At 34.3% G+C, this 13,598-nt stretch overlaps 1 protein-coding gene across 1 annotated transcript in view; it reads left to right on the forward strand.

Annotated features, from left to right (window-relative positions):
* Nucleotides 1-3,782: 3,782 nt before the first annotated feature.
* Nucleotides 3,783-13,598, forward strand: part of LOC115627602 (carbonic anhydrase-related protein 10) — a 32,579-nt gene continuing 22,763 nt past the window's right edge. Inside the window, exon 1 of the mRNA XM_030523324.1 lies at nt 3,783-4,164. Within this exon, the coding sequence (XP_030379184.1) occupies nt 4,080-4,164 (85 nt within the window). The 5' untranslated portion in view covers nt 3,783-4,079. The remainder of the gene's footprint in view (nt 4,165-13,598) is intronic.

The following is a 13,598-nucleotide window of genomic DNA, read 5'->3' on the forward strand; positions in this document are numbered from 1 at the left end:
AAATGTTTATGTAATGTGACTGATTACATTATGTGGCACCCACACACACACACACACAGACACACACACACCCACCCATCGGCACAGCAAGACGACAATTTGTAATGCGCCAATAAGAATTTATATCAAAGTTGCTCAACGCGCGACGACGATGGCGACGACGACGACGACTCCGAGAACTTGAACGTGGACGTGAACGTGGACGAGGACGAGGATGCCAGCAGGCTATGACTACGATGACTAGTTAGGAGAACGAGCGCATTTACGAGCGCCAGCTCCCCAGCGCCGAGCCCCTAACGATGGCAACGACGACTCCGATGGGCACTCGCGCCCGCTTCCTATGCCAATGCCACCGTCTTCCTGCTGATAAGAAGCAGCAGCAGCAGAGGCGACAAAGTCGGCGGCAGAGGCAAGCCACCAAAAAAAAAAAAAAAAAAAAAAAAAAAACAAAGAAAAAAGGAGGCACATGGCATAAAAATACAGTGCCGCTGATTGCCAGGCCACATGTCCAACTCCTAACTCCCCATTTCCCGTTCCCCGCGCCCCACTCCACCATGCAAAAGCAGAGACAAAAACAATAACAATAGGAAGTAGTAGCAACGGAACCAGCAACAACAACAACGAAAACAACACCGCTAACAGCATGCACGTGGCGCCAAGCGTTGTAATTCGCTGAAATTGGCGCTGCTGTCGCGCAGGCGTCGGTTGGGAGCCACCAGCTGTGCGGCCCGAAGTCCTCACGAAGGCGACGATGATGCCGATGGGGCCGCAGCAGATGCCGAGGACAGTGCCGAAGCTCTCTACGGCGCGTAGAAGAGTTGACATAACAGTATTTTAATATAAGAGTGCCTCAAAAACAAAATAGAGGGTAACAAACGCAAATGCCAAACAGCACGAACTTTCTATTAAATAAAATCGAACTAAAAACCGTAATGTGTTGACCAAAATAAACAAATTCAATTGATTCGATATATGATCAACTAACTTTACTTAGTTTTTTTCGATTAATTAAAATGTTATGCCTCAAAAATATTGTAATAAATGCTGATCTATAGAAATAATCTGCACTATTGTCAATGCAATACACTCACTAAAGTGAACGCAATTAAGTGTAAAAGCCTTAAAAGTCCAAGTGCCAAATGTATGTGCCTGTTATAGAAGAAGGCGTGGCTGAACCCAAACATATGATCGGCACGACGCGATGAATTGGTTTATCTCTTGAACTAAAACGAAACAAACCAACCTTTTTATGTTGACTTGTGAAATCCATACGTGAAGAAAGTTTATTGCAAATCATATACTTGTATGTACATACTTGTATATAGGCGAACCATTTTATATAGCTGTCATAGGACCGATTGGTGCAAAAGGCACCCTTATTGAGATAACTGCTGTTTTTATGCCCTGTACCCAAAGGGTATACTAGTTATAAATATAATTTGGGGAATATTGTTGGGATTTATTACTTAGAATGAAAAGAGCAAAGGTGTTTATTGGTTGAGTTCATTAGGCGAAATGCGCGATATTTATCGATATCACTCATCTTATCGATAGATTACAATATATTTCACACTTAGCATGACAGGGTTTCTTAATATAAATTCAAATTAACTGACATTTATGTTGCTACATTTCAAATATTTCAACAAATATTGTCATTCATGAGTATTTTATCATCAAAGCTGTTACTTTATATAGCTGCCATAATTACAGGTTTTAAGATAATATAAGCATATCTGTATAAACAAAAGAACATAAAAAACATATTACATAGAAATGAAATTGCTTTTTATTTAAAAACTGAGCTGCTTTCTGAGAAAAGAAGAACTATTTCTGTCTATAACAGATCTTTCAGCTTCTGTGCTGTACTGGGATAGCTTTTGTGTTTGTAAATATATTTTGAGGGATATAGTCATTAATGAGCATTGTAAAGTGCATCATACAGCTGCCATAAGAAGAGCTTCGAAATCAAAAATTTGTTAAAACTGACAAAAGAAGAACTGTTTCTGTCCATAACAGATCTTTCAGCTTCTGTGCGCTCAGCTATTTAACTATTTAATCCTGAATAGTTTTTCTTTTAATAATTATAGATCTCTATGCGCTTCTACGCGCTTAAATATGGCAAGAGCCCTTTCAGGCACTGAGCGAGCCACCTACTAAGGGAAATTTGAAATATCCCAGCTACGTCGCGCTACTCCGCATAAATATCCCAGTATAAGTAGATGTGAGTAGCTGTTGACTTATACGGAAAGTTGCAGCGAGTTCGAGTCTGGCTACGAATGCGAATGCGAGTGCGAGTGCGACTGTTGTGAGGCCGGCACAACACAACAGCTGCTAGTGCTAGTGCCAGTGGCAGTGCCAGTGCTGTTGTTGTTGCTGTTGCTGTTACATTACTGCTGCTGCTGGTAATGCGGCTGCGACAACGACGACTGCGACTACTACGACGACCGGCAGTGGCAGCAGAAGCAGAAGCAGCAGCAACAGCAACAGCAGCAGCAAAAGGCAAAGCGCTGCATATCCTTTGGCGCTGATAGCAATGACAATTCAGTTTAAATGCGGATTCAGAGATAAACGGACGCGTGGCGCGGCAATTGAAGTGAACGAGCAATTTAAAACCGTAGGCGCGCGCAATTTGAAAAGCGATAAGCCTTGTTGGACCATTGATGTTGATAATTAATAATTGAATTACATTAAATGGCATGTTAATTAAAAATGTGTACTATACAGCACACACACATGGATTGTGGCTTCTCTGTGTACACACAGTACTATTTATTACTATTTTCACAATTTCCAACTCACTTCACATTATGTTAATTTTACTCTGATTTGCTCGATTGGGATTTAATAATAAACAAATATGCATGTACTAGTGTACAACACAAATGCAAATCAAAGTCCGAAGTGCAAAGTGCAAAAGCGCGGGTGAAAGCGGCAACAACAAGCACTTCAAATATACAAACAAAAAACAAAAAAAACAAAAAAAAGAGCGCCATTTTTTAGCATGTTTCTTGTCATTGTTGTGGCAAACGTATAGCTCTTGTTGCTGTTTTTACAGCTGCTGCATTGTTGTTATTTCTCTAGTGAATTTTTTGGTTTCTTTTTTGCATTTCTTTTTTCTTTTCCTTGTTTTTCGATTTCGGTTTTTTGTGCGCTCTGCGGCAAAAATCGCCAATGACGGAAATGACGAATGCAACTTGTGTCCACATCAAAGAAAGCAACGGAAATTAAAAATTTGCATGTGCAGAGTGGCAAAGTTTTAACACGTCCGTATGCTGCTCTTCCTATTCCTTCCAAACAACAGAATCAACAGCAACAGCAACAACAACAACAACAGCAGCAGCAGCAGAAGCAAGCCAGAAGAAATTGTGACAAGCCGAAAAAGCTGTGACAAATGCTAAAAAAGACAATACGCTGAGCAAAGACAATAAAAAAGTCCAGAAATCCACACAGCCATTGTTTTCTCCCTTCCCCCCATTTTTTTTGTTATTTTTTTTGGAGATTGTTGTTGTTGGAGCCAGCAACATGGCAGTGTGGCAAGATGGCCAGTGGCCAGCACCAACAGCATAGCCTGCCGGCCTTTAAGCAAAAGTGAAAACAAAATCTAAATCCAAATCCAAATCTAAAACGAAAACCAAAAGCCAAAAAGCGCGCGCCACTTCCTAAGCTGTTTTCAAACGACTTGACAACTGTTCGGCCAGGAGAACTGCAGGCAAGAGGCAAGAGGCAGGAGCGTTTAAATACCAAAGCCAAGTGCAATGCTGCAACAATGTTTGTACAGCCCAGCTGCGACTTGAACGACTGAGCACAATCAGCAGTCACAGTTGCAGCCAGAGTCGCAGCCACAGCCTCAGAGTGAGACTGAGACTCAGATTACAACCCCGAACCTGAACCCAAAAAAGTAACGACATTGTCAGTTAAGCAGAGCTGGAGAACAGGCGATCGAACGACTAAACATATTTGCCTGCCAAAGTGGAAGCAACCGAAGTGGCAGTGACCGTGGAAGTGGGAGTGGAAGGGGAAGTGGAAGTGGCGGTGGCGCCACTCAGTCCATAAGTCCATCAGTCTGAGAGCCAGACATGCCGTCGCCAGTGCAGCACACATTCTGCTTCTCCTCTTTAGGATTTATCGCTTGCTCAGCAATCGTTCTGCTTTGTAGTTCCGGTAAGTGAAATATGCAACTGTTGGGGAGAGGGAGGGGTACGGACACGGGCATGGGTACTGGTACGGATACGAGCAGGGCCACTGAGCTGAAGCAGCAACACTAACAACACTAACAACAACAACAACAACAACAACAGCAACAGCAACACGCACTGAAATGAAACGTAACGAAGCAAATGCAAGCCATCCATTCATTCATGCTTTTTTCCTAGCGAAACCGATGAAGTTGTGCATACATCTATATACATACATACATACATATAGCATATAGTAGTACATGTATTTTTGGCTCTTCAATTTTTGTGAATGTGCATATATGTGTGTGTTTGTGTTTGTGCCACTGTATTATTGTTGACGTTGCATCTTGCAATGAAAACGTCATCGAATGTAAAATGTTTTGCAAGGCAAGTTGAAAAGCATTTCTTGCACACACACACACATACATATATATATGTACAAATAAACCGCAACTGACCGACACTTGCATACAAAAGCGGTCGGTCGGTCGGTCAACAACAACAACAACAACTAGAACAAGACACAACAACATTTCTATAACTTCTATAAATACTGGACTGCCAATTCACAGTGTGACAGATCACGCATCCGAGTGCACAAAACATAAGTAAATCAGCACATCACGTCTGAGCAGTACAGCCACATGCTGTGCCGTTTGACTTTTCAAATATATTGCTCCCCTATTAAGTGAGATAAACATTATACACATCATTGTATTTTGAACAACTCTTCTGCTAAACTATAAAAGTTTTGCCATTCAAATAAATAAATATAAAAAAAACACAATTTTTGGAAAACAAAAAATATACACATCATTGTATTTTGAACAACTCTTCTGCTAAACTAAAAAAGTGTTGCCATTTAAATAAATAAATAAAAAAAAAAACAAATTTTTGGAAAACAAAAAATATCAAACTGGAAATTAAAATAAAAATTAGAAGTTGTAGCTCAAAACAATCACTTTGAATATAATTAAGTATTTAATGCAGTATTTAGCAGACACTTGGAAAATATTACGATTATTTACCCTAAGAGACGTTTTTCTAGAATTTGACTAAGAAAGCTTACGGTACTTTTTGAAGTAAATAAATTATAATAAATTATATTGAACAAAATGAAGAACACTTTATTTATTTTTGAAAATTTTCATTTTTATTTTATAACTTCTTAGTATATATGATTTAACTGATTATTTAGTTAATTATTTATTTGATTATTTATTTGATTATTTATTGGATTATTTATTTGATTATTTATTTGATTATTTATTTGATTATTTATTTGATTATTTATTTGATTATTTATTTGATTATTTATTTGATTATTTATTTGATTATTTATTTGATTATTTATTTGAATATTTATTTGATTATTTAGTTGATTATTTAGTTGATTATTTATTTGATTATGTATTTGATTATGTATTTGATTATGTATTTGATTATTTAGTTGATTATTTATTTGATTATTTATTTGATTATTTATTTGATTATTTATTTGATTATTTATTTGATTATTTATTTGATTATTTATTTGATTATTTATTTGATTATTTATTTGATTATTTATTTGATTATTTATTTGATTATTTATTTGATTATTTATTTGATTATTTATTTGATTATTTATTTGATTATTTATTTGATTATTTATTTGATTTATTTATTTGATTATTTATTTGATTATTTATTTGATTATTTATTTGATTATTTATTTGATTATTTATTTGATTATTATTTGATTATTTATTTGATTATTTATTTGATTATTTATTTGATTATTTATTTGATTATTTATTTGATTATTTATTTGATTATTTATTGATTATTTATTTGATTATTATTGATTATTTATTTGATTATTTATTTGATATTTATTTGATTATTATTTGATTATTTATTGATTATTTATTTGATTTTTTATTTGATTATTTATTTGATTATTTAGTTGATTATTTAGTTGATTATTTATTTGATTATGTATTTGATTATTTAGTTGATTATTTAGTTGATTATTTAATTGATTATTATTGGATTATTTATTTGATTATTTAGTTGATTATTTATTGGATTATTTATTTGATTATTTAGTTGATTATTTATTTGATTATTTATTTGATTATTTATTTGATTATTTAGTTAATTATTTAGTTGATTATTTAGTTCATTATTTATTTGATTATTAACTTGATTAATTCATTAATAAAAAAAAACTTGGCAAATTCACAAAAACAAGTTAGTGGAATGTCGGTGCTGCCTTTGCGCGCCAACAAATCTTCAAAGGTTTTTCAAGAAAAAGTAAGCTTAAGCACCATATAAATGACTTTTGTTGGTTGACAAATATGAAAATAAATATTATATTTCGAGCAAATTTAATCCTTTTAATGTTCTGCCATTTTTCGTCACAGAAGAGAATGGAGCTTGAAGCTCTAAACTACTGTGCAGTCTGGTTTGGTTTTTGCTTTCCACTACTGCTATTGCCAGACATTTGAAATTCCAGAGTTGAGTTAATGCATTTTGTTGCATAAAAACATAAATATTTTTGCACAAAATGTATTGCTAGCTTGTTTTTATTGCTCCTCCTGCTGCCTGCTGCCTTCTGCCTGCTTTGTCGTCTTGGCCTCCTTCCCTTGGCGAATCTATTAAGGAAAATGGTCAAACGGCGGCACTTAGCTGCACTGCCAGCAGTTAAAGCAAATAGTGTATGTACATAGTATAGTATTACAAATTCCTTGGACGAAAATATAAACGAAGGAAGCACATTTGCTCCAGTATGTGCTCAGTATAAGACGTTCGACGGCTTCAAATGGGCGCGAGTCGTTTTATTGCCTATTTGTTGACATCTGCCAAATGTATCAGCATCTATGAATAGACAGGATGTTTTCCATTGCAATGAAGGCAGCTTGCCTCCAAAATGGGTGAGATGGGCCAAACAATTCATTCGAAAAATTATTAACGCCAGATAGAAACTCTTTATTGTCGCAAGACACTACTAGTTTGGAATCCCATTAGATAGGGCTTCAACATTTCCCACAGTCGTACAAAACACCCAATATAATACTTATAATACTTATAAGCTCTCACCTCAATCACAGAGGCCCAGCACATGAGCTCCTCGACTCACCCGCTACTATCGCCAATTGGAATCTGCATTTCAGTTGCTGTAGTATTTGTGAAGCAAAAAGTTGTTAAAAGCGCATCCTAATTGTGTTCCAATAATTGAGTTCCAATCAGCGAATAGCAGACCCTGCTAGCAACAACAAAAATAGTCAAGAAATCAAACACAAGTTTATCAAAATTATAATTTTAACTTAATTTATCATTTCCTTAAATAGATGTGCTTGTTTTGAAAATAATACAAAACTCCAAAGAATGCCACATTTGTTCAGGCATTCCATCAATAATGTATCCTAGCATATTGGTTTAAAATGTTAATATTTAGATGTTATTTAAGCAATGCCGACCTACATATAACTTCGCTTCAATTGTTAAGAACTTGTATAAACAAATTAGTTTTTAGTCCCACAATAAAAACTGTGAGTGTTGTATGTGGGGTTGTGGACTAGCGCTTTGATTGTGATTTGCTTTCTCTAAATAATATTGATAAAGAGCTGTATGTACGCCCAATATTCTGAAAAGCTTGTTTCAATCTCTTAAATTTGATGATTAGTATAACCTAAAAGTTTTTTTAGTGTTCCTTTCTGAGCATTAAAAATCCGAAGCGAACTCAAGAATGAAATGGCAATTTCTCAAACCTTTCAATAGCTTTATTTAATACTGGACCTTTATAATTGTGTTGTGTATAAAGATAGAAACATTACAAAGCTACTATACTATTGGCGCGTTTAAAAATAATTGTCTGTTCCCAGCAATTCCCCATTAGTTCGCGCCCTCTTCTCCTCCATCTATTGCTTTTCAACGAACTGCTGTTCTTAAAACAAACCTATACCTAAACCTCGGCTTATGGCACCCAAAACTCTGTAATTAAAATGCCCTTTGATGCTTTATTAATAAAATCGCAGCCTGAATGAAACTAGATAGTATGCATATAGCATATATGTTTGTACAAACAACGAACATGAAGTGAATTTTATATACAATTTGATTTATTTTATGCACTCGCTTGTTTACACTTCATATTTCATTTAATTTTATTATATTCTATTTTTGTTGGCGTACACGTTAGTTATTAGAGTGAAAGCCGCAATGGTGCCAACGACCGCTGCAGGTAACCATTCATAAAAACAGACGATATTTATTAAAAACATAAACCAAAATAAAACACAAACGCTCCACGAATGTATTACATGGGAGTGTGTCGAACCTTGCATGCCCTTTGGCTGCATTTTTCCCACTGATGGAAAATGGATTTTTCCCCTTTCTCTAATAAATTATTCATGCACCACAGTAAGCGTTTAGCATTGTGTGCCCCTTCTAATAGGCTTCAATCAATCAACAAGTTCTTAGTTTACTGTTAAATTTCATGTGGAAATTAAAAAGGAATAGAATAAACATGAATAATAAACATAATAAATATATAAATTTAACAATATGTTTGCCTTTCCATTTCATGAAACACTAAAAATATGTTTGCCTATTTTTATGAAATGGTTCAATAGTCGTCAATTGAATTATTTCAATAAATCCGGTAACAATAAATTGGCATATGTTTTAAGGAATTGAGTAAGCACAGAAATTTGGCAACAATTTCTATTCTCCAGAGAACTATTAGAAAAATGTAAAACTATTTTCGATTATTGCTTGGAACTGATCGCCTAACAATAAAATCGTTTTTATAATGTGTATTCTCTGATATAAAAATTATGAAATATTTTCTAAAAATTTAAAGAGGAAGTTTTGCGCCTACTCCCATTGTTTTAACTCTTATATCCCATTACAAAAATGTAAAACTATTTTCGATTAGGGCTTGGAACTGATCGCCTAACAATATAATCGTTTTTATAATGCGTATTCTCTGATATAAAAATTATTAAAATATTTTCTAAAAATGTAAAGAGGAAGTTTTGCGCCTACTCCCATTGTTTTAACTCTAATATCCCATTACAAAAATGTAAAACTATTTTCGATTAGGGCTTGGAACTGATCGCCTAACAATAAAATCGTTATTAAAATGCGTATTCTCTAATATAAAAAATATTAAAATATTTTCTAAAAATTTAAAGAGAAAGTTTTGCGCATGCTACCTTTGTTTTAACTCCAATATCCCATTACAAACGGAACATTTCGACAACATTTAAAGCCTTTGAAGTCAATTAATTTTTTTGTGAATTGCAAAATATTATTTTCACATAAAAGATAAATTGATTTGCTGTAAGCATTGCCTAAGAGCTGCTGCTTCATGTAAACTTCGTTTAGCAGCACAAAATAAATACTTGAATATTCTCAATAAAATAAAGAATATTAAGAAAATATATCTTTGTTTAGAGGCCAAGCACACATTTCTTAAGCTAAAGATTTGTTCTTCTGAACAAACAGATAATAACTTTAAACAGGTAATAATGTTCAACAGATAATAATTTTCTTAGACGGTTTCTAAGAATTATGATAACGTTTTAGTGGTCTACTCAATAGAAGCTCGTACTGGTGGGTAAATGAAAAATAAAACAAATGCTTTGCAAAATACAAAGAATTTGTAAGAAAATTTTCACTCTTTATTATACACGATCTATTACACAATTGCTTATTTTTTCCAGTATGTACTTAATACAAGTCAATCGATGTTATATTAAGTTTATTTAGATTGTGAAATATTCAGAATAATTAATTTGCAAACAAGTCTGTTTTGAAGAAATTGATTCTAGCACAAAAAGGACATATGTACTATAATTATAGACGAATTAACGATAAATATTTCATAATGTTCATTAAACTTTTCGATTTGGCAATATTCGAGACTTTTTCTCAGAAATGTGTCTGGCTTTAGCAACGCAGATCAATAATAAGTTTCTGTTATTCAAACATTATTTATTATTATTTATTTATTTAAATTTCATTTTTTATTGATTCCCATTTGGACGATTTTCAGGTACCTTTCAAGCTCAATATAAACGCCACACTAAAGGGACTTCAGGTGCGGCATATGGCTAAAATGTACGACTGAATACTAGTTAAAAAAAGAACTTGTTAAAAAAAGAACCGTTTAAGCCAAAACCGAAAAAACAACTAAAAACATGCTGGAAAGTTTGGGGCAACGTTTGGTGACAAACGGGCGGAGAAAAACTAAAATAAAATTGCACGCAGGACAATCAACTTTATGGTGTCGCCACCAACACACACACACGCACACTCGCTGGCCAGTACGGCACTCATACATGTGTATGTATGTATCCCCATATATGTATATATGTATCAACAGGCGTGCATGTGGGTGTGCGTGTGTGTGTGTGTGTGTGTGTGTGTGTGCTTTGGTTTATGATACCATTTAGCCCAAGGGGTGTTTTGACAAATTGTGCAAATTATTGTGTTAAATTTGCCCTTGAGGTGAAAAATCACTTTGACATGAGCAGCGCATCGCCTTTTTTCGCTCTGTGTGTGTGTGTGTGTGTGTGTATTTGTGGATATGTGGATATATGTTTAGCTGATTGTATTTCTGTCTGTCACATTGCAAACGCCACTACATATGTCAGCCCGAGGCACTCTCATTGACCAAATTAAAGCCACAGCACACAGCCACATAATCACAGCCACATGCACGCACTGCTTTAAAGGCCAATGCCACAAAATGTTGCACGAGCGGCGCTTACGCTAATTGGGGCAGGCAGCCACAGCTAGAGCTGGAGCTGAAGCTGAAGCCAGTGCAGAGTCAAGACCGCAGCTCATGCAAGTTTTGTGGCATGTGGAAACTTCGACACGATTTCGTATGCAGCGTTGACGTGACTTGAATTAACTAAGCCAAGAGAGTGCATGCATGCACACGTACATTCATACAGGAGTGTGCGTGTGTGTGTGTGTGTGTGTGTGTAAGCCACCGCCTACTCTAGTAATGCTGTTGCTTATTAGCGAAATTGTATATGCCACAAACTGTATGCCACGACTTCCTGCCGCCTTTAGTCGTTGCCGCGACTTTTGGCATTTTTCTCTTGCGCCCCAAAAAGTTGGGCAACAACTTTTGCACCAACATTAAGATAGTTGCACGTCTAGACTGTTTTTAGTCAAATTATGGTTTTCAAACGTTTTAGTCCCCGCCGCTCACCCCCTTCCACGAGCCACGAGCTGGCCTGCCAGGCCATTAGCTACTTGCCGCTTACTTCCACATACGAGCTCCTGGAAACAAAAAACCAAAAAAAAAAAAAAAAAACAAACAAAACAGTCACTTGTTACTACAACAACAATTACTTTCGACCAAATGCATGTCGACATTAGCCAAAGTGCCACGGAATGGTCATGGCTGCCAGTATTTGTTACACATGTCCATAAAGGCGCCCTTAACTGCTTGCATTGGAAAATGTACTTCACGAATACAAGTATGTTCAACCTATGGATTCGATTCAGTCGATGCACGAAAATCAATTCACAGACATTCCAAACATAAATGTTACTTGTTATTCATATTATATATATATATATATATATATATATATATATATATATATATATATATATATATATATATATATATATATACAGGTTTCCAGCAGCAATCTTTAATGCACTCCTATACATATATTCAAATTGTAAATCCTTTATTGTTGAACAACGAAGGTGCTAGTACATTAGAAAATATATACTTCCCTTTTCGGTTCTAAATACCAGATTTCAAATCACTTTAAACTCAATTCAAAAATCGCTATTTTCGCTCTAAACTTGTTATTTAAAAGTTCACTAACCAGCACAGTTTTAATAATAATGTTATTTTTTAAATTAATTAAATATTTAATAGATGCGTCCCACTTTCGAAATTATCCCTTTCTGGTAACGTTAGTTAGGTACATCCCATTTAAATTTCATGGCAATCGGATGAATTGGTAGATATGTTATACACTTCCCTTCAAAACTGCATAGTGATATTTGTTTATTAGTTCCTAGTACGACAAGAAGATTACTTATAAATTAATGTACTAGTCGCAAAGCATACAATTTTATTGTTTGTTTGTTTGTTTATTAATTCCTTTCTTAGATAAAATTAAAATTGATTTATACATGAATTTAAGGCTTCTTCTTTTTTTGCTCTTATTGTTATCATTATAATTATTGTTTTATAATAATTATTATATTATTATATTATATTATATTATATTATATTTCATTGCTGATTATTTTTAAGTGGTGTGAACAGGATAATCTATATCTTACGCAAACTACATTATTGGTTCTTCTTGATAAAGTAAATGATATTTTGTCATACAGATAATTCGGTTCTTTTCTTTTTATGGCAATCAAAAAGAAACCAGTCACACAAAACAACAAGCTATTTGTGCTAGAAGAGCTTATTTTAAGTAATATTTAAACTCGGCTTAACACTTACCGACCTCTTAATTGATCAATTAAGTTTATAATGACAACTCTTTAACTAATGACAGAGTCCACGAGAGGTATACGCGATTCAAAAACATTCCCGGTCACTTAAATAAAGACGAACTGATTTGCTGATTGAAGAATTGCTGGAATAATAGAAACATCATCTAAACTCTTGGGTTAAAATAATTGAAATCAGCCTTTCAATGCATTTTAGGCAAACAATTGGGTCTGGAAGAGATATGTTCCTGCTGTGTTCCGCACAAGTTGACTGACAACTAAAAATTGCTTAGAAATTAACATTCGAAAGACGTTTGTCACTGACTATTAGACAAACATTTATGTATAATTTTGCTTCAACCATACATAATAATAATAATCTTTTTAAGCTTCGTTTGGCCATTAAAGGATAACTCTATAGAAAAGTCTTAGCCATTAAAAAAAAATGCGAGAATGCAACGTAGCTTTGTTAAATAAAAGAAACTCATTCCTATTTTCAAAATTTTATTATGGCTTATGTTACTCTTTAAAACTGATTAAACTGATTAAAATTAAAAGTTTTTTGAATGTTATGATTAAAACTCTCAAAATTACAACTTTAATGTGATACTCTTGTTTTGATTTGTCAAATGGTGATGTCAATATTTCACTTCATTCCAACAATTAAATGCAGATCTAAATTATTGAGCTTATTACTGGCATTAAATAATGGAAGAACTGTGGAGGTAGCAGTCGTGAATTCAAGGTAGACATCGACATAGAACTTGGACAATGCTACAACAGAAATGGCAAAAACAACAACAATACAAGAACAACAATAACAACACTGGCACCAGCACAAATGGCCAAAACAACTTGAACTTTTAGTGTTAACTCATCGCGTGAGTTGAGAATTTTTGTTATTTTTCAGTGTTGCTGCCTTTTTTCTTCACTTACTTGTAT

The sequence above is a fragment of the Scaptodrosophila lebanonensis genome, unplaced genomic scaffold (genome assembly GCF_003285725.1).
Source record: "Scaptodrosophila lebanonensis strain 11010-0011.00,11010-0021.00 unplaced genomic scaffold, SlebRS2 tig00000096-arrow-pilon, whole genome shotgun sequence".
Classification (NCBI taxonomy): domain Eukaryota; kingdom Metazoa; phylum Arthropoda; class Insecta; order Diptera; family Drosophilidae; genus Scaptodrosophila; species Scaptodrosophila lebanonensis.